Source organism: Eublepharis macularius, chromosome 1, assembly GCF_028583425.1.
Source record: "Eublepharis macularius isolate TG4126 chromosome 1, MPM_Emac_v1.0, whole genome shotgun sequence".
Taxonomy (NCBI): Eukaryota; Metazoa; Chordata; class Lepidosauria; order Squamata; family Eublepharidae; genus Eublepharis; species Eublepharis macularius.
In genome coordinates, this window is record NC_072790.1 from 206,596,735 (window position 1) to 206,624,494 (window position 27,760).

The following is a 27,760-nucleotide window of genomic DNA, read 5'->3' on the forward strand; positions in this document are numbered from 1 at the left end:
CGCGGGCTTGTGCGGCGGAGGCGGGCAGGCGCGTTCCCCGTCTGGCACACCGCGGGGGAGTCCGGGCAAGATGAATGAGGCTGAGGGCCTGCGGCAGCGGCGGCCCCTCCGGCCGCAGGTGATCACAGAGGACAACGCGGCTCAGGAAAGCAAGGGCGGCAGGTGAGTGGCCTCCTCTTCGGCTTGTGCCGCTGATTCTCTCTCTTCGGTGCTGTCACTCGCGCGCGCGCCTCTTCTCGCGGAGGAAGAGCCCCCCTCCCCCCTCCCTTTCTCCGAAGGGCAACCTCAAGCTGAGGCGCGACTCATGACTTTCTGCTTGGCAGTGCGGGGCGTGGAAGGCCGCTGCTTCCTTCTAGGGCTGGGGCTGTCCTGATGGGAAGATTTGTCTGAAAGGGCGTCCTGGTTACTTAGGATGGAGGAAAAATGCTTCAGCGCTCCCCCGGCGTCCTTTCGGGTTTAAGCCTGGTTTGGCAGGCCTCCTCCGCGGTCATTAAGCCTCTCGAGGCTCCTGAGACAGTTGGCAATGCAACTGTAGAGCAGCCTCAGACAAAACCCCAGAATGTGTTGCTGTAGTTGCCTCTCTCGTGTCTCCCCACTGCCAAAACGTGCACTGTAAGCTGCGAAGAGGCAAGGAACTGCCTCCCTCTTTCTGTTATGTATGTCGGATGCGTTGATGGCATCCCAAATGGCATGCAGTATATAAAAGCAGAGCAGGCAATACAACCACAGTAACTACAGCAAAGCCAGTAAAATAGCAATAGTAAAAAGCAGAAAGTTAGACTGATGCCTTTTAGTACCAGATGCAGAGGAGTTAGCCATGTTAGTCTGTAGTAGCAAAGTCAAAAAGAGTCCAGTAGCACCTTTAAGACTAACCAACTTTATTGTAGCATAAGCTTTCAAGAATCACAGTTCTCTTTGTCAGATGCATCTGATGAAGAGAACTGTGATTCTTGAAAGCTTATGCTACAATAAAGTTGGTTAGTCTTAAAGGTGCTACTGGACTCTTTTAGTACCAGGCATATGAGATCTAGCTGTATGTGTCTTTTTTAGAGGAGGAGGGGAGCGACATCTGTGATAGTAATGCTTTGTATTCTGGTTAGTGTTATAAAGGTATCCCAGCATTAAGCTCTGCTGAACTTTAGCACAGATGGATGGAGGGATCATTAGCGAAGAGGTTGGTAGAGAAGAGTTGTCTTTGTTGCGCAGAGAAATTCACTCTCGTTTGGCAGAGTCACAGAGTGATACAGTTGGTGTAAATGGTTAGAGTATTGGATTTAAGACTAGGGATTTAAGACTAGGGAGACATTCCCTTGCATGCCACCCTGAGATCCTTTGAAGAAGAGTGGCGTGAAATTCCTGGCCACATAACACTGCCTTCCCCTTCCCCATCTTTTCTACTTTGGATGTTGCATTTGCTGTTAATCTGAATCCATCCACTCATATTTTGAATGTATGCTGTAGGTAAGCTTGTGAACTGTTTATATAGTACTGTTCTGTGGGGATAGAGATTTGAGTGGCGAACCAGGGAGACTCGAATTTGCATCCCAATTCAGCCATGAATTATAGTTAAAATTTACTTTCTTGAAAACTTTTTTAATTTTTAAAATTGATTTTATCCACCTCAGTAGTATTAGCTGTTCTAACATGAACTGTAAAGACTACAGATGTGTTATACTCTAGTATTTGGTTTCTGCCCACTCTTTCTTCACTTGTATAGCTCCCCACATCCTTTGCAGAACATGCAGTGTTGAAAAAGGAGTAATTGTGAAACATCTTTGAGTAACAAGATCCCTTTTGTCAGTGTTCAGAATTCCTTTACTGATTAAAAGAGTACCATTGACATTGGGATCTTGTCAATTCCTTTGGTTTTTAAGTCCTCTAATCTTTCATAGACACTATAAAAGCACACTACATACAGATGGGCAAACATAATCTGCTGTTTAGAGGTTTTGTGTGGGTTTTATGTAGTGCTCCATGGGTGTTCTGTATCTCAGGAGATATGTTTCATAATATTCAAGGCTCCCACTAATAAAACCCCCAAGTGAGCATACCTTTCAAATGTCCCTATTGCACACTTGCAACATAAAGATCTAGTGCAACTGGGTTGGTGGGGAGGGGTAAGACAAAGGTCCTTTCATTCTCCAAAGTTCTATTCCATTCAGAGAAATGGACTTATTAACCGTTTTTTGTGCGTGTGGATGATTAGCCTTAAACAGTTCATGGCAATCTAGTTCATCACATGAAGCTTTCCCTGAAATGGGAATGCTGGATGAAATTCTTACTGAATGTTTTTTGTCATGTGAATGGTGTATGTTGCAGGCCTGGCTTGGATCTAGCAACTCATGCACAAACCTTAACTGACTTGGTGTAGTTTTGCTTTGCAAGACCTAGCACTTTATATTATATGGCTCAGAAATTGGTAGCACAAGATCTTGTATAAGTGGAGATAAAATAAGAGCAAATGGCTACTGTGGCCTTTTTTTCTGTTTCTATTTGCACAGGAGCTCTAGTGCAAGTGAAAATTTGGCACTGGATCCATCCAACTATGTTGAAGAGAATTTGATAGACTTGTGCCACATAGTAATTTGTTTGCATTCTAGATTTTAAAACAAAAAGATTTAGAGTTGATCAGAAGATTTAACTATCTTAGGACTGGAACACTTCAAAATGAAGTTGGTAGTTGTACGATTAAAAAAACCCATTTTTAAAAATAATAATAATGTGGCAATGGAAAGCTAGTATGGTGAAAAGGGAAGCTACACTAGAATACTTTCTTGTGTACTAGCTTCTGTGTGGATTTTTATATTGGGAAGCATTTGAATGTGCAGTCCCCATCTGTACTTGGAAGTGGTGCAGCTCCTGGAATGTTGTGACATATTACCTGCTTGTAATTATTATTGTAAGTTTTAAAAAGGTAGTTTCAGAGTTAAGTACTTACTTGGAGAGATTTACTTGGAGAGATTGTGGAATACTAATTATGTTCCTATTTCATGCTTCTCTGTAGAAATGACAGTATACCTTGATCCATAATTGATACGCGTTCCACCATTATGATTTTTACACATTTGTAAAATACTTTGAGATTTGTTGGTGCAGTTTTATTCTTACTAACAGATTTGGTTGCCTATGTTGTAGAAATAACTTGGTTTTCTTCTTTTTAGGGCCAACAGGATTCTTAAGAACCTCCTATGGCTATTAATAAGCTTGAACTTAGCATGGCATGACGTATTAAGGTACTGACTTCAGCTTTGTGTTTTTGTTGCAGTACTTACAGCAACAAGGTGTTCCGTATGACCTTCATGACTCTGGCTGTATCACTGATTATTCCCTTATTTGGAGCAATAGTTTTTCTGGATTCTCCAATAGACCCTCAGCCAATAAGGTGAGTCATTAATTGCTTGTGGTATCACAATATAGCACACATCTTATGCACTTAGTGTTGCCTTGAGTTACCGTTGTATGGTAAGAGAGGTGGGATACAAATGTTTCAATAAATAATTGCAAGTTTCTTTATGACAAGAATTCTCATAATGCTAGTAGTACTCAGTCTTTTTTTGAGGAATATGGATGCTGGATGTAGAAACTGCATTCTATTAGTCCTTGCTTAGCATCATTGTCTATCACCTGAATTTCTGGACAGTACTGCTATTGATATTTAAAGCTCTAAATGGCTCAGTGCCCAGCATGCACATTATGAATCATGTTATGCACCTCAGCTGCTGTCCTGCTCTGTATTCCTTATTAGAGGTGTGCAGTTTGGTTCAGAATTTGGATTAAGATACTGAATTTTGGCTGATTCGGTAAAATCTTGGTATGCCAAATCAAAAATCAGATATCCCAAATGCTTTTGCTTGTGGTTGAGTGCTGCTTGGTTCTATTCTGTGATGTTTCCCCACTGGCTGAACCCAACATCTGGCTGCTGTGAATAACACTGGTTCTGTTGGGCTAAGTTGCAACAGTGTTGCTTGCTTCTGTTTGGTTTGGGTGGAATGGATGTGATTCTATAATGTGATGTTAGTCCTCTTGCTTCATTTTGATTCTGGGGGGATTCATTCCTGTGCTTCAGATTGATTCTGTTGGGCTAAGTTGCAACAGTATCCCTTGCTTCAGTTTGGTTTGGGTGGAATTGATGTGAATCTCTGATGTGGTGCTTTTGTTTAGCTCTGGGGGAATTCTGTTCCTGTGCTTCTGTTTGGTTCTATTGGGGTTTCTCTGGGATGAGCTCAGCTTGCATTTGGGAGTGTGCCTTAGCCATGGTAGCCTTGCCCCTGTGTGTTTCTGCAATAGGAGTCAGCTTTGACATTTTTCCCCACAGGAAACAATGGAGTGGCTGGGCACACCTTGTTTAGGGGCTCGTAGAATTGGCCCCTGGGGTCCAATCTTCCTGAAACCTGGGGGGTCAATAGAGGACAGTCAGGAGTAGCCCCCCCCTGAAAATTTGGTGATGTTTAGTTAAAAAACTAACCTTCTTAGTTAAAAAATGAACCTTCACCCTGGGAGCACCAGATAGCTCCCAGGGTGATTTTCCCATAGAAAACAATGGCTGAATTTTTCAGAAATACCTGAACTGAATTAGAGAATCAATTCAGAATTCGTGGAATTCTAATTTTTTTCTCAGATTCGTAAAAAAAAAATGGATTTACCGATTTTTGGAGCGTGCACACCCTCAGTCCTTATATTAAATCTGCAAGTATGCAGAACAGGGCATGCCTGGTAGGAACCCAACAAAGGATTACCCATCATGCATTGTCAGTTAATATTGTCAAGGGTGTAGTTAAATTTTTTAATTCAAAAGACATTTGCGGATACATCCTGCCTCTTTTGTGGTATTCATTATAGTTATGCACTTTTTGTCTGTAGTACAGTAAAAAAAAATCAAACCTTGAGAATTCACTGGCTGGAAGTGAATAAAATATCTGTTACCCACTTGTCTGGGAGATACCTGTAATCATTCATAAGTACCGATAAATTGCATGCCACTTATTGTTTCTCACTATCCTAAATTTCTTGGTAGATTAAAAAAAAAAAGCAAGGGAAATCTGTCATTTTCTAGATTGCTAGTTTTGCACTATACCATATCGATTCTTTGTCTTCTATGTGGCACCTTCAGACTGGCCTGTATGATTCTAACATTTGGTTTAATATTTTTAACTTGCCTATACTAAAGTATTTGCCTATATACTAAAGCATTTGTATAGACTAAAGTATTTGCCTATACTAAAGCATTTGTTTAACTGTATGGAGAGCTATTTAAGGGTAAACCTCGCATGTGAAATATCAAGTATCTTTGGAACTTAATAGAACTTCAAGTTAGATATCCCTTCAACCATTGGTATGACCACAGCTTTGAAAAAAGCAATAGGGGCACATGCTTCAGGTTTCCAATTTGGGTTTTTAACTCAAATCAGGCCTGATTCGGAATGATTTGGTATTTCTGAATTGGCCCCAACATTGCAGAGCTGATTTGGAAATACCTAAGCAAAGCTTTCTGAAGCACTTCGGAAAGCTTCGGGTAGAGCGGCAGCAGCCACAGCACTTTTCTTGCTGTTTACATGTCTTCTTTATGCTTCCTGGGGTAGGGATCTGGTTGCAGTTCTACCCGTAATGGCAGTCTTTCTCCAGTTAGGAACACACTTGCTTCCTTTGCTGTTACTATTGCATTGGTAACCATCCTGCTACCATAGTGCTGTTGGTTATTTGATAATTGTACAGACATGAGGGGAGGACAGCTTCCATGGAGGGAAAAAGGTCTGTTAATTATTTCTAGTGGCAGCTGCTCTCTCGAGTCCCAAAGGACTCAAAGGAGATGAGAAATTGAACAGTCCAGATTGCATGATGCTTCTCATGCAGCCAATGTTACTCTATGAGGAAGGTTTGTATCTAGAGAAGACATGTGGATATGCTCCCACATATTTACTTGCTAATAAAAATACTTCCAAAACAGTTCTAAATGAGTTGTGAGCAGTTTGGAGACGGGAGAGAAAAATACACTGATTTATTACTACCTAGCATGTAACAACATTCACACTGACGTGTATATATGCTGGTCAAGTTGCTGGAAGGCTTGTTTTGTACAGCATGAAGCATTATTTAAATCTGCAAAACTGGTTGACCTGAGACAGGACTAGTGGGTACTGCAGGCTATGACAGCTTTATAGCATTGTATCCAAATTCTTATACACAGCATTGATTATTACTTGAGATCCACGCATTAAGAGTATTTGTAAGTTTTGATTCGGTTTCGTTTTCTCAGCCATGCCGGACGCTCCTCTCGGCTGGTCCGGGAGGAAACGACCGGGCACCCTGACCGGGCGGCTGATCCGCAAAGATTAGCCCCCAGGACTCCCAGGGAGGGAGCCAGGGTCCGGGACGCGGCGGGAAGAACTCCCCGAAATCAATGCGGGGGGGGGGGAATTGCCCGTTTGTCCCTATGGAGGCCGGCAGATGTGCACGGCGCCTCGAGTGCCGCCGGGCAACGAGAAACGGCAAGTAAAAGAAACAGGCGGAAGCCTGTAAACAAGCGAATCCCTTCTGTTCTACAAGCGTTTGTGAAGGAGAGGTTGATCTGAAGAAGACTCGCTCTTCCCCTTCGTTGAGTTCCAGAATTTTGTTGGCGCCCCCCCCCCCCCAAAATGGCAGCAAAGAAGCAAAGTCCCGCTCTCGGTAAGTCAATCTCGGCTACCTTGCAGAAGGGGGAGTCGCTCGAAGAGTTGGTGCGCAGGGCGGTGGTGGAAGCTATAAAACCCTTTGTTGACAAGCTGAACGAAACTGATCAAAGGGTGGGCTTAATTGAAAGCGAGGTGAAAACCATTAAGGCAGCAGCGGGGGGGGGCAGAAAAGTCTGCTCTGGAAAGTGCATCACTTGTGAAGGCTACAAAAAAGGAGCTGAAGTTGGTGGAGAACCAGCTGATCGGGCTACAGGTGGAACGAACACAGACAATTTTGCGTCTCCAAAACGTGAAAGAGGAGGAAAATGAGGATCTGTGGGATTTGGTCTCGGAACTACTGGCAACACCCGCGAGGACGACTAAAGAAGAGGTTAAAAGCGCCATTTTGGAGGTCCGTCGGGCTTCTTCAAAATATGCAACAAAGCGACAGTTGCCTCGTGAGATCATTATTGACTTTTCATCTAAAAAGATTCGGGACACCATCCTATATAACTCATACAATGCGGATTTGGACTTTATGGGTTTGAAAGTCAAGATTTTGAAGGACGTTCCATTTCTAGTCCGGAAACGGCGTTTTAAATATAAAAAGTTTGCAGCTCTTCTGAGGGACCATGGAATAAAGTACAAATGGTTATTCCCGGAAGGAATATGGTTCAGATATAAAGATCAGGCCTATAAGATATTATCAGAAGATCAACTAAAGGATTTTGAGAATAAAAACCCAGAACTCTGCTGCACCAAGAACGAAGAAAAGGAGGAGCCGGAGGGGGGGGAGGAGGAGGAGAGCATCGCAACAGCAGTTGCACAGAGAGAATTGCGTCCGGGACCTAGAAGGGGGAGGAAAGTTTAATCAGAATTTGAAATGTTTATTCTCTGTATGATTAACCACTCCATCATTATTCTATGGAGCTATTTTTGTATTATGACAGTATGAAGGGAAACATTGAAGTGTAGTGTTTAGTGTTTGTAGTTCATCCCCCCCCCCTTTTCTTTTTCCACCTCCCTTTGTCCCTTCCCTCTCCCCTTTCCTTGTGATAGTCTGGTGTAGTGTTTTGTAGCTATGAAAAATAAAAAAAATTATTTAAAAAAAAGAGTATTTGTAAGTTTTGAGACTGTGCACTTATCTGCACTTACCTGAATACCTTTCTTTATAAAAAGTTGGCATTTTAACAGAACAGTTATTTGTCCCTCCAGGTACTTGAGTGTGTGAGAGCATAAAATTGTTTCAAAACAAGGGTATCGAAGGGAGCTGTGACTCTTGAAAGCTTATACCCTGAACAATGTTGTTGGTCTTTGAGGTGCTACTGGACTTGAATCTTCTTGTTCTACTGCAGACCGACATGGCTACCCAATGGAAACCAAAAGACTGTTATCTCTACTTGAGATTCACAATTTTAAAAACCTATGTATTTAAAAGGTCTTTGCAAATTGTACTCTCTTGCATATACAAAAATGCATACCCTTTTTGTATTTGTATTAGCATTTAATGCTTTTAAAGTTTTGGTGCTTCTAAATAAGTGACAGGTGCTTTGTTCCACAGGATTTTACTCAGCATACCAGCTGAATAACCAGTTACATGAATGAGTCCATGGCAATTTCTAATTTCTCATGGTAAATGCATGCAACTTGCTCATGCTATAGCAAGTAGTCAAACTGGGATTCCTCTAAAACTATAGTTCATGGGTTTCTATGCATTTAGGTTTTCATATATAAAATATCAATGCTTACATAGTCCTCTAAGGCAGTTACTTAAGATGAGGTGAAACTGTACCATACACCATAAAGGACAGCTCATTTCCCTCAGGAATATAGCATTTTGAGAAGTTGAAAGATGCATGATAAATCTTATTAAATTCAAACATCTTCAGCCTTTCAAAACTTCTGTGAGATATTTGCTGCCTTATTGTCCAAAAACTGGTTTGCTTGTGCATTTTAAAATCTCATTCTTTTGAATTGCTGCTCTGCCATGGAAGCTCCCTGGGTGACCTTAGGCCAGTCACACACTCACAGCCTAACCTACCTCATAGGGTTATTGTGAAGATAAAATTGAGGAAAGGAAAATTACATAAGCCACTTTGGGTCCTCATTGGGGAGAAAAGTGGGGTATAAATGATGTAAATAAATCTTGAGGCTTGCTGAAAAACTTACTATATAATACAGATGCCTGGGATAGGTCCTGCATGCTTTGTTTACATATTTGACTTGTTCTCTAAGTATGTAGACTCCTATACAAATTTTGTTGGGCACAGTAAAGGAAGGTGCAGGTGAGCTGTGGGACCCAATTCCTGACCAGTCATAGTTTGAGTGTTTGCACTTTTGAAGCTATCAGGGTTCCAGGGTGAAATATTATTTCACTTCACTGGTTAGCCAAGAAGATGCATAAAATCAAGATACAGTTCATTTAGCTTGAGGCTAGAATGTATTATTTAATTGTTGGATAGACTTTTATTACTTTAGACCATTTATTAATTCTGGTTGGGATTTCTCAATCAAGCAAAATTTAATAGATTTTACAAACCTTATTGATTAAAACAAAATAAGCGCAGTAGTTTCAAAATATATCTCAAGAATGTTTACAGTGAGTTGTAATAAGCTCTTCTGCAGCTATATTGGCGAGAATCTGACCGAAAGGAATGTACTCTGGAGATCTGCTAAAGGGATGTAACTTTTAAATGAACACTACATTGTCTCCATTCTCCTTTCAAAAAGAGCTGTGTTATATGCACAGGTTAGAATTTTGCCAGGTGTTTGTGGTTAAAGTCTTCATAGTTTGGGGACAAAAAAACAGCATTTAAAAACTACTGTTCCTGCTAAATTTGAAGAATCCCACTGAAATGGGGTTATTTTCTATGTAAATTGTTAGATTGGCTGTAATTATAACTACAACTGGTTTAACAATATGTAACAAACAGATGTGGTAATTTCTACTCCATCACCTTTAGTCTATTTAATTTATGCAATCCAAATAGAAAAGCATAGGATTAAGTAGTGCAAAGCCGCCTAAAACTGAAAGAACTACCTACAGCCAACAGTATCCATTGCAGTGTAACTACATTCTGTTATTTTAAGTTTTCTAAGTATTTTTTTTTCATCTACATAAGTGATTTTTTAAAAAACCCACACACACTTGGCAGCTGCTGGCAGGGTGGTTGCCCACCTGCTGGTAAGCTCAGTACTCCTGGTGATTAGGTTTTATTGGTCAAAGTGATTGTGTATTTTGCTGTCATCTGTAAAGCATTGCATAAAGTATGCTTCCCACAAATGCTTTAAATTTTTCTAAGAAGGTTGTGAAACGTTTTGGAAAAGCAGTGGGAATACTGAGAAATAAAGAGAGAATGCTGGAACAATGTGATTAGCTGAGCCCTTGTTGTAATAATATAGATTAAAGCACAGTATACTAATCAATACTAAGCTAATACATAGTAACGGCTTGTATTCTAGGTGAACTTTTAAACTTTTTATGAGTTGTCTGTGCATTTTTTTTAGTGTTAGGTAACTAAAACAGGTGCGCTTTAATCATTTGACAGCTAAATAAAAACAGCGGACTTCATCTAGATTAATGTTTTTTTATCAGAGACTGGGCCAATAGTGATCTAGTATCTTAACTCTTCCTGTCATTTCTCACGGATTTATGGCTTTATTTTGCAAGTTAGCTATAACGCCATTTTTGGCGAATTAGATGGTTATACAATAGAAATTATGAATATTCAATGAAGCATTAAACCAATCATAGTTTGCTTATGCTATTATGTGAAAAGATCTTAGATATTTGCATATGATAACTTATAAAACATGCTAATCTAGATAATGAGTTAGATTTCTGATTGGAAGAGATCTCATGAAGATTAGGTGAGATTCTTATCTTTACAATGTAGGCTATGAAAATCTTAATCTATTTCATAAGAACTTTGATTATTTTAAACTTAAGAGTTAGTTAGGAAATATTAGCAAATTTAATTCTGATTGCCTTTTTGTGTTCTATTTTTGTAGGACTTATATTAATAATCATATATTTTTTAACTACTTGCTTCATTAAAAAATAGAGTGTATTTTCAATAAAAGAAATAAACTCTAACAGGTGTCTGAGTACTTTGATTAGAAACGCAAAGCAATAAAGAACCTTTTACAAATAAATGTACTGATAAGCAAATGGTTCAAAGAACAATTTTGCTTGACAGGTCTTGAACTAATTGCTGAACACTATCCAAAAGAAAAGATAAATCTTTCCTTTCGACTAGTGGAAGCTTAGTTCAGACACAGGCAAAAGAGCCTGTTACATCCCTGCCTAGATGAGTTTCCAGCATACTGGTTGTGCTATTGGTATTATGCCAAAAACAATAATGCAGAAGTGTGTTAGAGTGAGTTTTACCCAACAGCACTTACATAAATAATGCTTAAGATACAGGTTTGAGTAGTGGTTAGTATTGGACTTGGATCTGGGAGATCCATGTTCAAATTCCTGCCGTCCATGAAGATTTTTGTCCCAGAAGTCACTCTTTTGGTCAGCCTAACATACCTTGCAGGGTTGTTATGAAGGTCAAATGGAAAGAGCAAAGTATATGCTCCCCTGTGCTCTTTGGAGAGAAGGTGAAATAAAAATGTACTAAATATGTCCTGTCCATGTTGAATATGAAATCTAATCCTCCTGTTTGCTCTTTTGGAATAAGACAGATCAACAAGATGCTATATGGTTCATAGATCTCCAGTTAAATGCACATAGGTTGCAGGTGTTAGGAAGAATTTTTCTGTATCTATGATTTTGAGAAACCACTGCCAGTAAGGATAAATGATAGTGTAAAGAACGTATGGTGTAAGGAAGGAAGTCAGTTTGGTATACCTTACAGACTGTAAAGGTATACCTTTATCAAGAATTACTGTGATTTGAACTTCCACAACTGTGTAGCATAGAAAGGGGCTGAAACTGACAGGCCCTAGATCCTGCAAACATATAAATACTGCTTACACATGTAAATTGTTTCCATGTAGCCTGTGGCACTACTGGTGTGCACAGCTGCAGCTGTATGCAGATATTTGCATTAGCTTTGACTAGTGTTTCAGCCTCTCCTGTATCACATTAAGTATCCCTTCTTGATACAGGCACTGTGCAATAATTGAGCCAGTTCAGTTAAATAATTAGAGTAAAAAAGTAATTGTAAAATTGCTAAGCTTGAATATGAATTGATTTTAAAATATCCCTGTATTTGAATGGGACTGTGAATAGTGCACTTCCTGTAATCTTTCTGTGGTAATTTTCTATATAGCTGTTTGAACTTGCTGTTCTAACAAGTATGGGGCCACCATTTGAAATATGCTTTGGTCAACTAAAACTTGAAGAATTGTAATTAAATTAGGTAGTATGGAGGCATTGAATTAAAGTTGTATCAGTTAATGTAGACAAGTTCTCTTGAAACTTATAAAATATGTGTACTGAGGCACAAAATGTATACCATTACTATTTAACATGCTTCTCCAAGGAGGATGATTGTGATTAGAACTGCACTTCATGTCTACCCTTCTGAAAATCTGTAATGGCAGACCTCAAAGAGAATTTTAGCAAATGATTTATGTATTGCGCCTCTCCCTCATGGAGATAGTGTACTTAAAACTGCTTGTGTGTGTATTTGTCACCTTGTGAACAATTTTTTTTGAGTTGAGGTATCATGAAGTAACTTAAAGCATGTACAGAACTAACAATTGAACTTCAGGAATTAAGCATTTTGTTCCTCATGGTGTGATGTGGCACACATTGACTTCTGTGTTGTGATGAACTTCTGTTTACTAGAACAGGTCCCTGTTCTCCAGGAATGACAACATGTAATTAACAGGTATTTCAATTATTAAAGGTTAAGGAACCCCCTGTGTAAACTTGCTTCAAGCTGCTGGTGCTCTCTTTCTAAAGCTGATGCACCCACATATCAAACAGTAAACAGTTGCCATTTTGGAAAACAAAATATGCTGTTTTGAATGCTTGCAATGTATTGGCAAATGGAAAAAAAGTTCTACTTGTTGCTCAAGAGTACTCTTTACACACAGCACTGATGAAATTTTCTCTCTTTGCCCAGCTTCAAAGAACCTCCTCCCTTATCTGGCACATTAGAGCCCAATTTCAAGCTCCGACAAGCAGAAAGGCTGTTTGAAAACCAGCTTGTTGGACCAGAATCTATTGCAAATATTGGTGGTAAGTACAGGGAATCAGTGGCGGTTTCAGATGACTGTTTATTCAGTTGCTTCACACAAAGACTTTCTCAGCATTATTAATGCTTGCATTCTGAATTGTGAAGGGCTCCATTTGACTCAAACTCCAAGGATTATAAGGCAGACACATAATTAGCCATTCTGTCCCCCCTACAGTCTCCTGGGTTTTACAAAATATCTGAGCCTCTTCTGGACTTTGTATTTACTCCAAATGATTCTCAGTAAGAATCAGTTACCATAAACCCTTTAGTTAACTTGGTTTATCTAAATTGTTATGGGATGTGAAGGTTTCTCAAAGAATTGCACCTTCTTTCAGTAACAGAATAAAAAACGGTGAAGGAAAATTTTTACACTGAAATTAGCTCAATTTTAGTGCATTTAAGATCAATTAATTTTTAATACTGTACCCCTCTATTTGGAATTTATGAAGTTGCTAGATACATAATCAAATGTTTAATTAATGTAGACAGCACTGGGCTTCATCAAGTGACATTGGTTTCCATGGGTAAAGGCAGAGATCCTTCTCGTTCCGCAGGGGAAGGCATCTTAAACATGAGTGATTCCTGCCAGTTAGTCAAAGAGATAGGACTTAGAAATTAATTTCCTGTTTCCGCTGGTGGTGTCAGCTGAATTATTCAAGATTGCTTTTTTACTCAGATATGAGGGCTGTACTGTGGGGAGGGGGTCTAAAGAGAATTCTTAACTAAAGAGATAGGGTCCATAGACGTCACAACTATGTACTATCTGTTGCTGCTTAAGTATGATCCTACTGGGTAGTTCTAGGTTGTTTAATGTCAGTCTTAGATTTACTTGTGCTGTGTTTCAGTGTTTTTTCAACTCTGCATTGGATTTTTGTTGTTGTTATGTCTTTGAAAATTTTCATGCATATACCCTATGGCGTTGCTTATTGAAATGTCCTTGATAGTGACTGTGCTAATCTCACACTGTAATCCACCTTGAGTCTCAGTGAGAAAGGCGATTATCAGCCAGGCACTTGTCTCTTTCAGATGTGCTGTTCACTGGTACTGCTGATGGAAAAATTCTGAAGATTGAAGATGGGCAAATACAAACTATAGCTCGACTTGGACATGGTCCTTGTGGTAAATGAACACAACTTACTTTGGTAGTTGCTTATACTTTTAGCTGTATCTTGTAGTGATTAACCCATTGCCATTTAGTTTTGCTGTCTTTTTCTTGTGTCTTTTCCTGGACTTTAAACACTCTTTCAAATAGAAATAGTAGCTAAATTGTGTGAAAATGCATATTACTACTTTTTACCAGAGGGTAGCTAAGTTGCATCAAACCCAAAATGGATGCATTGTGCCACAAGCTTTCATGGACTAGACCTATGTTATCAGTTACATATAAAGTGTCCTCCATGGAGATCTAAATACAGATGGGGGTGAGAATTAAAGGTTAAAAGGCAATGAGAACTGCAAGATTAATTTGTATGTACAATATTTAACCATTATGTATTAGATCCCATCTAAAATTTCTGCCGACACCAGTGTGTGTATGCGTTTTCATCAGTTCTCTTGGTAGCATACCTCTGATCCCCTCCAGAGCTATTTCTGGGGGTTCCCTGTCCTCCAGGGACAGTATTTAGGGTGGCATTTCAGACTGCAACAGGATGGTGTTTCCCAGCAAGTCAGGGAAATTGCACTTCCCTGGATGGAAGGATTTGGAAGGATCAAAGCCAATTTCTATCATATTACTGATATGGAAATTGTATACAAATGGTTCTCAAACTTTTTGATGTGGGACTCTCTTATAAACTTCGAACATAAGAGCCCTGCTGGATCAGGCCAGTGGTGGTCCGTCTAATCCAGCATCCTGTTTTTCACAGTGACCAACTAAAGGGCCAACGATCTGGGCATACAGGTCAAGGCCTTCCCCTAATTGCTTCCTAGCAGACTTCCAAATACTAGTTCTGTGTTCATATGTGGAGGCTCTCTTTCCTCACTCTGACCAGTAGCCATTGATGGATCTATCCCCCATGAAGCTGGCTAACCCCCTTTTAAAGCGGTTTCTGGTCATAGCTATGACTATGTCCACTGGCATTACATTCCACAATTTAAGTACTCATCAAGTAAATGTTTAGTCTGTCCTGAACCTGTTGTGGATTATATACATTGGGTGCTTCCAAGTTCTAGTATTATGCAAGAGGAAGTAAAAGCTCTATCACTTTCTCCACCCCACGCATAATTTTATAAACCTCTGCTATGTCATTCTCCTCCATACTTTTTGTGTAAACTGAAAAGTCCTAGAATCTTTGAGCTTTTCCTATGAGATACACAATCCTTTAATCATCTTGATCGTGCTCTTCTATACTTTTTCCAGCTCTGCAATGTCCTTTTTGAAGTACAGTGACCGAAACTACATACAGTATTCCAGATAAGGCCACACCATAGCTGTACACAAGGGTATTATGATGCTGGCTGTTTTATTCTCAGTCCTTTTCCTAACAATCCCCATGGAGTTTGCCTTTTTCATTGCTGCCTCACACAGAGTCAACATTTTCATCGAGCTTTCTACTACCCCAAGATCTCTTTCAGTCTTGCCTCCTCTAGTTTAGATACCATTAGTGTATGCTTAAAGTTAAGATACTTTGTTCCAATATGTATTACATTTAGCCAGCCTTGAACTTCATTTGCCACATTATTGCTCACTCATTAAATTTAGAGAGATCCTCCTGTATCTCTTCATAATCCACCTTGGTTTTTACAATCCAAAATAATTTTGTATCATCCACAAACTTGGTCTCTACGCAGCTCAGCCCCATTTAAGAACAAATTAAATAGCACTGGAACAAATTAAATAGCACTGGTCTTAATAATGATCCTTGTGGGATCTTGCTGTTTGTTTTCCTTCATTGCAGGGACTGTCCATTTATGTATATTTTCTGCATCCTGTTATTAAACCAATTTTTAATCCTTAAGTACACTTTTGGCAATCGATGTCTACAATTATTGTAGTTTTCAGGACTCATTTACAAAGTAATTCTATGCTGTTTCCCCCATCCCCAATATAAAAGGTAAAAATCTTACAACAGTTAACACTAAACTAATTTATTTTTCGTGTGTGTGTTATGTGCTGTCAAGTTGCCTCGCCTCTGGCCTATGGTGACCCTAGGAATGAAAGACTTCTAAAATGTCCTATTATTAACAGGTTTGCTCAGATCTTGCAAACTAGAGGACATGGCTTCTTTTATTGAGTCCAGCCATCTCACTTTGGGTCTTCCTCTTTTCCTACTGCCTTCAACTTTTCTTAGCATTATTGACTTTTCTAGAGAGTCTTGTCTTCTCATGATGTGATAGCCTCAGTTTTGTCATTTTAGCTTCTAGGGAGAATTCAGGCTTGATGTGATCTAGAATTTTTTTATATTTAGTATTAAATATACAGTACTGTTAAGTAACAAGCTTTATTTCATGGCCATTTTGCACAAGAGGCAAATCTGAATTTGCCATTGAGCATTCCAGAGCTGCGTTACTCGAGCCCTATGACCCACTTGTGAGAGAGCTGCAATCTCCTTTTGGGTCCCAACTCACAGTTTGAGAATCACTCAACTATATATAGTTGAGCCTTGAACAGAAATGACATTAATAAATGACATAAAATGCCATATATTGTAACACATGCATTTCTCATTGCTTTTTGACCTCACTATTTAGAATGATTTTCCTATTCAGTGTGTAGAATAATACACTGTAATAATAAACCTCTCATTCTGTTGTAGACATGTTGACTTTTTTTGTGATGTAGGAAAATTTAACATTAGAAAAAGTGGGATATCTGTCACTCACACGAAGAAGTCAGTGCTCTTTTCCAGCATTTAGCTTTGCATTTACATGTATATAGTTTCATTTCTTCAATAATATTCATTGTTTGATTCCTTAATTGTTTTTCCTGTATAGCTTTCTATTTTCTTTAAAAACTGACCGGTGTAATCTAGACCACGCTCTAATAGCTTGAGTTGATGTTGTCATCCTAGTATATGGATAAGCTTTAAGAATTTAGGGTGCAAGAGGTGCAGCTTCCCTGTCCGTTGCAGCCTGAGACAGGTAACTGTCCATAATTCTCTCCTGAAGCTCTTTTCCACACAAAAAAGGTAAAGGTAGTCCCCTGTACAAGCACAGAGTCATTACTGACCCAGTTGGGGGGGGGGGGGGCGCATTGCATCATGATGTTTTCTTGGCAGACTTTTTGTTATGATGCGGTTTGCCATTGCCTTCCCCAGTCATCTACACTTTACCCCCAGGAAACCGGGTACTCATTTTACTGACCTCGGAAGGATGGAAGGCTGAGTCAACTTTGAGCCAGCTAGTTGAACCCAGCTTCCGCCAGGATCGAACTCAGGTTGTGAGCAGAGCTTGGGCTGCAGTACTGCAGCTTACTCTTCCACAAAGTAAAGGAAAAAAACATTCTTAAGAAATGAAACTGATACTCAGGGCATTGGCTGTGCTGCTCTTGTACCTTGCCTTGTGAATTCAGTAAATATGGAGCAAGAAGATGACTGATGTACAAGGGAGTTAACCATTTGGAAATCATTCTATATTAGAGTAGATAGTGCACGACTGACTGGATAGCTTGAAGAAAGATAAAGATTAAGAATATACTTTGCTGCTCTCGAAGCCAGTTTTTTGTCTTCAGAACAGGCAGTAGGGGGCACTGTGAAATTTTAGCTTCAAATATCTGCTGATGCTGTGAATACAGTTTCATTTGTGAAGAAAAGTAACTTATGTTAATCAGTAGCAAAAGCACACATAAAAGTCAGTTTGTAATATTGAAACATTCAAAATTATAAGTCTTGCAGCACTATAATGATTTATTGTGGTTCGGGTTTGTGAACTACAGTGTCTGTCTTTTAGAGGTGTTATAAGATGCTTTCTTGTATTTTATGGCAACTGGCTAATTGTCATCACTCTGGAATTTGTCAGTACAAAAAGGTGTGAACATCTCATTGGGTTAGTAAATAAAAGCTGTCGCCACGTGAACTTCCAAATCCTGCCTTTTACTTTTTATCATCTTTATGAGGGTTAAGTACTAGACTTTTTTTTCTGAAAGCAGAATTTAATGTTTACATACCACCTGTTTTGAACCGGCTAATGTGTCTTAAAAGGAACAGGTGGAGATGAGCCCATGTGTGGTAGACCTCTTGGAATCCGTGTGGGACCAAAGAACTCCCTTTTTGTGGCAGATGCCTACTATGGAATCTTTGAAATTTTTCCTTCCTCAGGTAAATTTTTTCTCTTACTAGTAAGCAAGCCTTGAGGATCTGTTTGATTTCTTTCTTTCAATAGAATAATATATCTGATAAGCAATGAAATAGAATTAGAAATTGCAGAACTTTGAAACATAGCTTTGTCCTTCTTTCTGTTTGTTTTGTTATGTTTTGTCATTTATATATTGTCTGTTTAAATAAAAATAAATTTTAGAAAAGGGAAAAAAGACTCTCTCTTTGATTTTGTAGTTCACTCTGTCCTGTACCTGTCATCTTTTGCAAATCTCATATTTGCTTCCATGGAATGCTAACTGTTCCTTTGGGAAATGGTGTAGCAGGTAGTTCTAGGTTTTTTTTCATTTGGATAGCTAATTCAGAACAAACCTGATCTCTTCTGCTACAAATCTAGTTTTTTAGAACTAATCAGTCATCATCCAAACATATGCAGTGTAATGTTCATTATGCAACCATTGAACATACTATGTAAACACTTAATTTTATCATACCAAAAAGCTTCTGGATGGTTAGGTCTCTTCTGAATAAAATACCATGTATCATGAGAGGTTGCAAAAAGAAGGGGTAACTAGGCAAAATTGTGTCCATAGTGGAGGAAGCCTTAAAGTTAAGCTTCTCTGTGCTTGTTGAAGATTGGGAAGGGGAAATGTTTTCTATTAACCTTTTTTTCTAATTGTAAAAATGTTGATCCTTATAAAAATTAAATTCAGACATTCTGATTTGAGAGACAAGCTACTCTCATCACTCTGGTTAATGATGCTGTTGGTCTTTAAATATCCTGGCAGTGCAATTTGGTTCCATCCTAAACCACCTAAATAAGAAAATCCTTTGAAGTATTCTGTATTCTCTGAAGACATCTTAAGAATATGAAAGCCTGGCAGGCTCAGGCCAGTGAGAATCTTGTCCAGTGTCCTGTTCCCCTGGTAGCGGGCCTAATGTCCTGGAAGGCCTGCAAAGGGGATGCAGAGACCAAAGCCTCTCCCTGTTGTTGCCCCTCCCACCCACTCCTGTTATTCAGAAGAACTGTCGCTGAACACGAATGATCCATTTAACCATCATATTTTTTACTTTTTAAAAATCCAGTTTTTGAAAGAACACTGATCTTTGTTCTTTCCTTAAGAGAAAAATGTTTCAACTCTTTGATCTTTTGGGTTGCCCTTTTCTGCACCTCTCCCAGTGCTGCATTATCCTTTTGGAAATGGGATGACCAGAACTCTACACAGAATTCCCAAATGCAGCCATGCCATAGACATACATACAAGGGCATTAAGGTATCAGCTTTCTTTTCTGTTCCTATTGTAGGTTTTGCCTTTTTTATCATTGCTGTTCACAGTCACCCACCATCACTTTAAGCCCAATTAGCTACAGATTTTTTGTCCCAGTGTGCATCAAATTTATGCCTATGTACATTCAATCTCTTTGTCATTATTATTGCCCATTCACCCAGTTCTGAGAGATTCTGTAGGAGCTCTTTGCAATCTGCTTTGGTTTGAACCATCTTGAATCAGTATCAGTTATATACTTGGCTACTTTAACAGTCACCTGTGGTTCCACATTATTTATGAACAAATTAAATAGCAGAAGCCAGGGGTCATTTTGTAGAAAAAGAGCTGAAGGAACTCATTAGCAGAACTCATTAGCATATGACACACCTCTTGCCATCACTGGAAATGTGTCATTGGTATAACTGATTTGCATATGCCATACCCCCTGACATCACCTATTCTGGCTGTTTTGGACTTAATCCTGGACATTCAGGGTCAAAATTGGGCCCAAAATGGCAAAAGGGGGCTGAAAATGGCTGAAAAGGGGCCCACAATGGTTAGGTTCGGGCCACTGATGAGCGGGAGAGTGATCCACCACCCGTCAAAGGCACGATCCGGGCTGTTTTGGCCCCAATCCAGGCCAAAACAGGCCCCAAATGGCTGAGAGTAAGGTGAGCGAGGCCACCTGACATGTGACCTCTTTGAGGAACTGCTGGGACTGCATTCCTGCATGTTCCCCCTCGAAATGAGCCCTGGCAGAAGCTCTAATACCAATCCTCGGTTACCCTGGATTCTCCTAAAAGTATTTGTAGCCCATCTGCCTGTGATTTTTGGTTCAGATTTAAGTTCCAAAGTGTAGATAGGGCTGCAGTTACACTGCTTACAGGCTAAACTTCTTAGTGTTCCAGGCCCAGAGCAAGAGCAAAAACTCTTTTAATAAACAGACTAAAGTATGTGTGTTGCATGTTGTTTCTGCCAGTAGTGCGCTTTCTGATATTTACGTAGATAGTGGTAATTTAGCTTTTCACTGGCTGTTCTTAAAACAGTTCTCATGACTTTTTTGTAACTTGATGCTGATTATGAAATACCCATTTACAAAAAGAGTTGATGGTTGAGATATAAGTAGAGCTGTGTTTTGATTTTCTTCAACAAATTGGGTTCCCCCCGCCCCCAGTATTAACTATTGATCATGACTGCCTTAATCTCCTGCTGGTCTGGCACTCCCACCAAGTCCTTGTGTCTGGGCAGGCAGAAAACTGGGAGGTAGGAGTGGAAATGACATTGTGCAATTTGTTGACATCGCATCTGGGCAAAATCCTGGACATGATGTCAGTGCATCAGCCCACAATCTGAGATATCTCTGAAAGTCCAGAATGTTGGCTGATGTCACATCTGGGTTTTTGCCCCAGACATGACATAAACACATTGTCTGCCCCTATCTCCACCCCTTAAAGCTCCCAAGGATGCTATTTGGTGGCATGGCAAACCTATCATTACCACTACTGCAAATAAATTCAGTACTGAAAAACAGTACCTCATTAGGGTAGTTTTCTGATAAAGCGTTTTTGATTTTTCAAAAAAACCGGATCCTTCTTTTAAATTCTGGAATTGAAAAATCAGCAAAATACTGAAGAAAAACCCAGGTTACAAACATAACTTTCAGTATAAAAATATGTTGGCCAAATGATTACCGTCAAGGTTATAAATTAATGCGTTACTTGCAGTCTACCAACGGCCAGGTTAGGGAGGAGATTGAGCAAGTTAGAAGTCATGCATCTGATGCTTTCATTGTCAATAATTAGTCCCAAGGCATGGGACATGGTCCTTGCACAGCCTGTACATTGAAAGCATACTTTATTTCTGAAACTTACTTTTCACATCCAAGCTTCTGTACTACACCAACTCTCAAATATTTGCTCTAATGGCCTCAGGCAAAGTGCCTTTTCTCTCATCATTTCCCACCTAACAGACTTATTAGGTGAAAACATTGCTTAGCGTTACTTGAAGAAAGGTAGGATGCCAGCTTGATTTTAGATACAGTAGCTGATGCTTGTAGCTGGGCCAATGGTTAGACTATGATCTGGGAGACCCAGGTTTGAATTTCCACTTGGCCATGGAAACATGTAGTAAATAAATAAACCTTCATGTGCATGTATGTTTTGGAGCCAAAATAAAGAAAAAGTAGTATTCTGATGCAAAATCATTGCTAATCTTAGAACAGGAAAATAAGTGGTTGAAAGAATGGTTCTCTTTCTGTGATCAGGGGAAGTGCAACGACTTGTGTCTTCCAAGACCCCCATTGAGGGGAAGAATTTGTCTTTTGTGAATGATCTTACACTGACTCGAGATGGAAGGAAAATTTATTTTACGGACTCTAGCAGTAAATGGCACAGAAAAGACTATTGTTTATTAATCATGGAGGCTACAGATGATGGGCGGTAAGTACTCTGGTCATGAAATTCTGAAGTAAATTGCACTGAATTTCAAATGTCAATTGGCATAGTTTCAGTTGGCATAGTGAAACACTTCAACAGCATTGCTTGTTGAATGGTTTTCTTGTCTGTGGTTGTGATTAATTGGTGTGGAATTTTTAGAGAGATCCTTGCTTTTAACTTACGTGTTTTTATTCATTACTTGAAAGTCAAAATGTATAGCCCCTATGGGCAAAATGAGGCCTGTGGGTCATGGCTTGACCCTGCACATGTAATCCTTCAGGCAGTGCCTGAGTACTAGTTGTCTTTAATACTGTATGTATGAACTGGATCTTTGGCATCATTGAGAACAAAGCCTGGGTTTGAGTTTGCTGTAGGTGAAGAAACTATTTGTTTAGGCGGCACCTCTGTATCACCCCATGAAACTTGCCAGTTGGCTGGGATGAGTTTTTGTTTCAGTCTTGGCTTGTGGATATCCACATCCTTTAATCACTGGGTTGTATGACACAGTGCCATATGAATCCCAGGGTTACTGGGCTTCAGTATTTTGCTTCTCTTTTTTATTGCAAGATTGGAAATGCCCACTGTTGATATGGCTCCTAACTTGCTTGGTATCATGGTGCCAGGTTTGTACATAAGTTTGTACACAGAAGCCTGCAATTGGTGAAGCCCCTACTGTGTTTAAGCTTGGATTTTATACTTATTTTAAAGTAATACTTCCAGTGTAAGAGTGCATTATGTAGAATGAAGTGTCTTGTGGTCTTTCTCAAATGTGATGACAAAATAACACTGAGGCAGAAGTGTAAATGAATCATCTTATGCAACTTGTAGTGATATGAGGTACCTTGTACTCACTGATATAGCACGGTGGTTAAGTGGTTCGGCTGTGAATAAGCACTCTACTGGTTTGAATTCCACTACTTTCATGAGCTCAGTAGGTGGCCTTGGATAAGCCACTTTTCTCAGCCCCAGCTCCCCAGGTGTATTGTAGGGATAATAATAACACTGACTTGTTCATGCTCTGGGTGAGGCACTAATCTGTCTAGAAGAGCAGTATATAAGTGCTGTTGTTGTTATTACTCATGAATAGCCAAGCAGGGGTTGGGTATCTTAAGGCTCCAGAAAAAGTGGATTAAAACTGCACCCAGTTAGATGTTGATATTGCTTCAAGTTTATTGGCGTGACTAAACAAAATCCCTGCCCATGCAGTGTGATCATGACAGCAGAATTCTAGAGCCAACTGGCAAAAAAATACACACATTCACAAATTTGCCATGACCTCATATTTCCCTTACATTTTAATCTACTCTTCCTCCAGGGAGTTCATGAGTTTCTCTTTTATCCACACAACAGCCTTATGAGGTACGCCAAGAGAATAACTCTTTGAAATGACCCAGTGAGCTGTATGATTAGGATATGTCCAGTCCTAATCTGACACTTGACCACAGTTGCTCTTGCATACTTATGCTGGCTGGCCCTATAATTACTGGACATGATCTCACCTGGAAGGGTTGCATCCGGAGATGATGCTCTCCTTTGTTTTTGGAGATGGTGCTTTGTTTTTGGCTGGAAAACTTGCTGTTTCTTGTGCAAACGTGCACTTTCATCAGAATATTTTGAGAGATCCTTCCCTGACTTGTAATTATTAAAGAGAAAGGTGTTAACTTTTTTCAGTGATATTAAGTGGTGTGTATTGGTCAGCTCAGTAACTCTTGATTTATTGAGGTGCACAGTCCAAGTTCCCAGAACTCACTGGTGACTTGGCCTGTCAAATGACATCTGACTTTTGGCATCAAACAGCAGTTTGCTCCTCTTATAAGGCTGTTAAGATTTGCCTTCCTATTCTTCAAATAAATGAACTGTTATGCTGGATGGCTGTTCAGTATTCTTACGGTCTGTGAAAGTGGGCAGCACAAAATGCTGTTGATCATAATATAGCCTTCCTCATTAATCCCTGTGTAACTATGCCCTTAGCCTGCTTGAGTATGACACAGTGACAAAGGAAGTGAAAGTTTTGATGGGGGGCCTCAGATTTCCAAATGGAGTCCAGCTTTCTCCTGCGGAAGACTTTGTATTGGTGGCTGAAACAACTATGGCAAGAATACGAAGGTAGGTAAACACCTCTGATGTTGCTGCCTGTTACATGGCTATGTATGGAAGATATTACATAAGTATTTGGGTACATGTATATTTTTAACAAACTTTATGCAAAATTTGTTGGGGGGGGGAAGGCATGTTCAGTAGTTGATCAGACAGCTCTGAGCTGTCACATTTGTCAAGATACCATCCCTAGAGAAAGAATAGGAGGCGTTTTGAAATTAGAGTGCTCTATAAGTGGCCTTATTGCATTTGCTATGCAGGTAGCATATTGTTTTACTTGTGTGTCCTATATAAATATACACTTCTGAGTAAATACTGTGAAGATGATGTAAGGGATGTTCTGGAGCCTTGTTTAAGATGATTGTTGAGTGTTTATTAGAAAGAATGAGTCCTACCTTGTGGTCTGTAAGATGCTATGCATTTTTTCTTTCACTTTTCAGGTATTATGTATCTGGCCTAATGAAAGGTGGAGAAGATATGTTTGTTGAAAATATGCCTGGTTTTCCAGACAATATACGTTTAAGTAGCTCTGGAGGTTATTGGGTGGCAATGTCAGCTATTCGTGCCAGTCCTGGGTTTTCTATGGTGGATTTCTTATCTGATAAACCATGGATTAAAAGAATAATATTTAAGGTAAAAAGAGTTCTCACAGTGTTCCGCACCTAGTCTTCTCCAGCTAGAATGAGCTCCAAGATAATCCCATTTTCCACATCTAAGCTCATTGCACTGGTTAGACTCCTGTTCACTACTAGTGCAGTTGATGTTAAATTTAATAATTTAAACCTTCACCTTAGGACCTCTTTGCACCATGTATCTTGGGCATAGTGATACTTTTGACAAGTACTCAGTATTAAGACTAGTAACATGCAAAAACTCCCCTTTTTATTTTTGTGAACTTATTTAGAGGCAGAGGTATTTATTTTTTATTAACATATATATATATGCATGCTTTTCTGTAAGATACTTTTCTTTTTTAAAAAAGGAGAAAGATTTGGGCGTAATAGTAGTAACTGCACTTACAATTAGTGCCCCATTTAGAGCAATGAACAAAGACAGTATTACTATTATCTTCACAATACAGCTGGAGAGCTGGGACTGACTTGCTGAGCTCATAGCAGTAGTGGGATTTGAATCAGCAACGTCTTGAATCTCAGCCCAACTACTTAACCACTATGCTACAGCAACTTTCTGAGTGGGTATGAGCTGAGAAGTGCACCTGTAAATCTGTTCTCTATGTTACAGGGCTAGTAAGCGTTCGTTACCAGTGCTTCTGCTTAACTTTTAAATGATTTTCTTGAACAAAATTTATGTAACATATAACAGTGGCATTCTTTTGAGATTCTACAATAATTGCTGTGGTGCTCTTGGATACTTTCTGGAAGCTGCCAAAATGGAAAAACAATTTGCTGCAAAGACATCTCAGTTGTGACAAATTCCAGAACGGCAGATGGATTAAAAGCTTTAGCTGTAAAAATGGCTCATTATGCAGTTTGCTCTCCAAATGTCCCATGAACTAAGCAGTTTTTTGCTGAAGATATCAGACATCAATTGTATTATGATAGTTTTAAGTGATGCATTGTGACATAGCAAACTGATAAAGTCTGAGCTATACATACAAAATGGTGTTAGTTACTATACTATGGCACAGTTCCATTGATTTCAGTGGACAAGACTTGAGCACATGCTAAACTGCCATAGAAATCAAGTGGTTCCTTTTGTTTGAGTCCTGCTCTTTGTAGATTTGGGTGGTGGTGCATCTCCTAAATACTATAAAACCTTGATTTGTGACTCTGTTTTAGAGTAACAAGTACTACTTGACTATTGGTTTAAAGTTGTGTATTTGTGATGTTCACGGCTAAGACAATTTTCTGCAAAAACAATTCTTCTGTTTCAGCTGCTGAGCCAAGAAACAGTGATGAAATTTGTGCCCAAGAACAGCCTTGTTGTAGAGCTAAGTGAAACTGGATCCTACAGAAGAAGCTTCCATGATCCCAATGGAATGGTGGCAACATACATAAGTGAAGCACATGAACATAATGGACATCTCTACTTGGGCTCTTTCCGATCGCCCTTTATTTGCAGACTGAACCTTAAGGATGTCTAACTCTGTAAGCCAAAAGAAATACCACTGCTGCATTGAATTGTTCTGGAAGGGGAAAAATTAATCACAAGTCTGGCCATGGATGAAGAATGAAAGCACAGTACTATATCACAGGGTACTCAGCTTGACCATGTCTTATTTTTAAGCATGCCATTTTAAAACCAATGGACACAATCCACTATGGCTTTGCGTAGCTTCCATTCAAGTCAGTGGGCCTAGTGTAGAAATTTGTAGTAGATTGTGCCCATTCTGTGGCATCTTTACTTAGATAAGGTAAAGAGCAAATTACCTCATGAAATAAAATTCCATACATTCATCTAATAACCTTTAGAACCAGCTTCTACTAAACTGTTGATCATAGGTATACCTGGTCAACTTCCATTCTTCAAAATATAAATCATTGAATTCAGAGCTGCTAGTCTCAGATGAAGTCTTGCATGCAATTATTTCTAATTTGGATTTCTCTCTCTAAGCATGACTTTCAAAACATGCATGTTGTAAGAACTTACAGCACATTTATAGATATATTAATGAGCTTGACAAGTGCCTGTTCATCTATTTTTAGCACTGCTGTTCGCATGATAAGTTTATAAAGATACAAGATCACTCCATTTTGAGACTCCCAAAGCCTAAAAATGTCATCTCAGACATCTCAGGATGATAAATAAATGCAGGTAACTTTGAGAAGAGTAGAAGTTGCTGTTTGAAGAAATGGGGACATTCCTATACATCCTATAATTTTGTCAGTGATTAAATAACTTACTCAGAGACAGGATAAGATTCTGTGACAGTGTGGGAAATGTTGCTTGAATCGCTAAATCTGATGGGTGTTATAATATACTGTTTGACCAGAAGCTGCATTCATACAACATTAAACACCATATTTATATGAAATTACCTTTCCAAGAAAATATTTTATCTTACAGATTTGACACACAATATTGTGTTTCTGTTGTAATGTGGAGAGTTCAGAGGTTTTCAATTTAAAAAGACTTCAAAAAGATTTAAGTATATGAGTTATTCAAGAGTTGAGTAAAAAGTCTCAGCAGATTTATTGGATTACAGTTGTATGGTATTTAAAAGGACTGAAACAAACAGTGCATTTTTAAAACAATTTGCCAACCAAAACAAAATTAAATTACTGCACCATCTTATAGTGTCATATGTTTGTCTTGTTCAAAGGTATTGAGGATTTTGCTGCCAGCTAAATGCCCTGGATTCTTATGATACAAACTGTGAACACAGTTTATTAAAATGAAATATATTACAGGCATCTGGGGAATAGTTAGGGAAAGCCTTGCTAAAGAAAAACTGGACCATTCTTTTAACCAGACTATCTATAAAGATAGTTTAAGCTTAATCCTGAAGCATTCAGAGTGTAAACCAAATGTTCACAAAGCAAAATGGAAACATTTTTATACAAATACTTGAGGTGTGGTGTTACCACAAAATCCAGTGGAGGTGGAGGGTGCCTTGTGCTCATACCAGCTGCAGAACCTTCCTACAGCTGGCCTGTGCTTGTGCAGTACACATTTGGAGACACAATTCCACCTGTCTGTGCAACATAGATGGTGAGAAAACATGGTGAACAGCATTCTAAAGCCATGGGCTTAATTATATGAGCAATGACATCCAGATGGGAGTGGACCAACCATACACCAGGATTTTGTTCACTGATGCAGCTCATGCTACAGCTGGCAGCTACAATGGAATCCCAGAAGTATTGCTATAGCCTATAGGGCAGTTCCCTCTCTGAACCTTAA

At 39.2% G+C, this 27,760-nt stretch overlaps 1 protein-coding gene across 2 annotated transcripts; it reads left to right on the top strand.

Moving 5' to 3' along the window:
- APMAP (adipocyte plasma membrane associated protein) lies at nt 1–27,148 on the top strand. Of its 2 annotated transcripts, none has more exons than XM_054985506.1 (9): nt 1–162; nt 3,266–3,382; nt 12,731–12,846; nt 13,871–13,963; nt 17,989–18,099; nt 21,628–21,802; nt 23,771–23,905; nt 24,337–24,529; nt 25,791–27,148. In XM_054985506.1, exons 1-9 carry the CDS (start codon nt 71–73, stop codon nt 25,998–26,000), a joined length of 1,242 nt encoding a protein of 413 aa, XP_054841481.1. In that variant the 5' UTR covers nt 1–70; the 3' UTR covers nt 26,001–27,148. The 2 variants fall into 2 exon arrangements, with proteins under 2 accessions (XP_054841481.1, XP_054841473.1); XM_054985498.1 differs by having other exon boundaries at nt 2–162; nt 17,983–18,099.
- Nucleotides 27,149–27,760: the final 612 nt, after the last annotated feature.

Bases quoted from the DNA above. Each gene is read 5' to 3' on its own strand.
- APMAP (XM_054985498.1), top strand. From the start codon at position 71: ATGAATGAGGCTGAGGGCCTGCGGCAGCGGCGGCCCCTCCGGCCGCAG. The intron at 3,383-12,730 runs GTGAGTCATTAA...CTCTTTGCCCAG, and splicing joins ATAGACCCTCAGCCAATAAG to CTTCAAAGAACCTCCTCCCT. The intron at 24,530-25,790 runs GTAAAAAGAGTT...CTTCTGTTTCAG, and splicing joins TTAAAAGAATAATATTTAAG to CTGCTGAGCCAAGAAACAGT.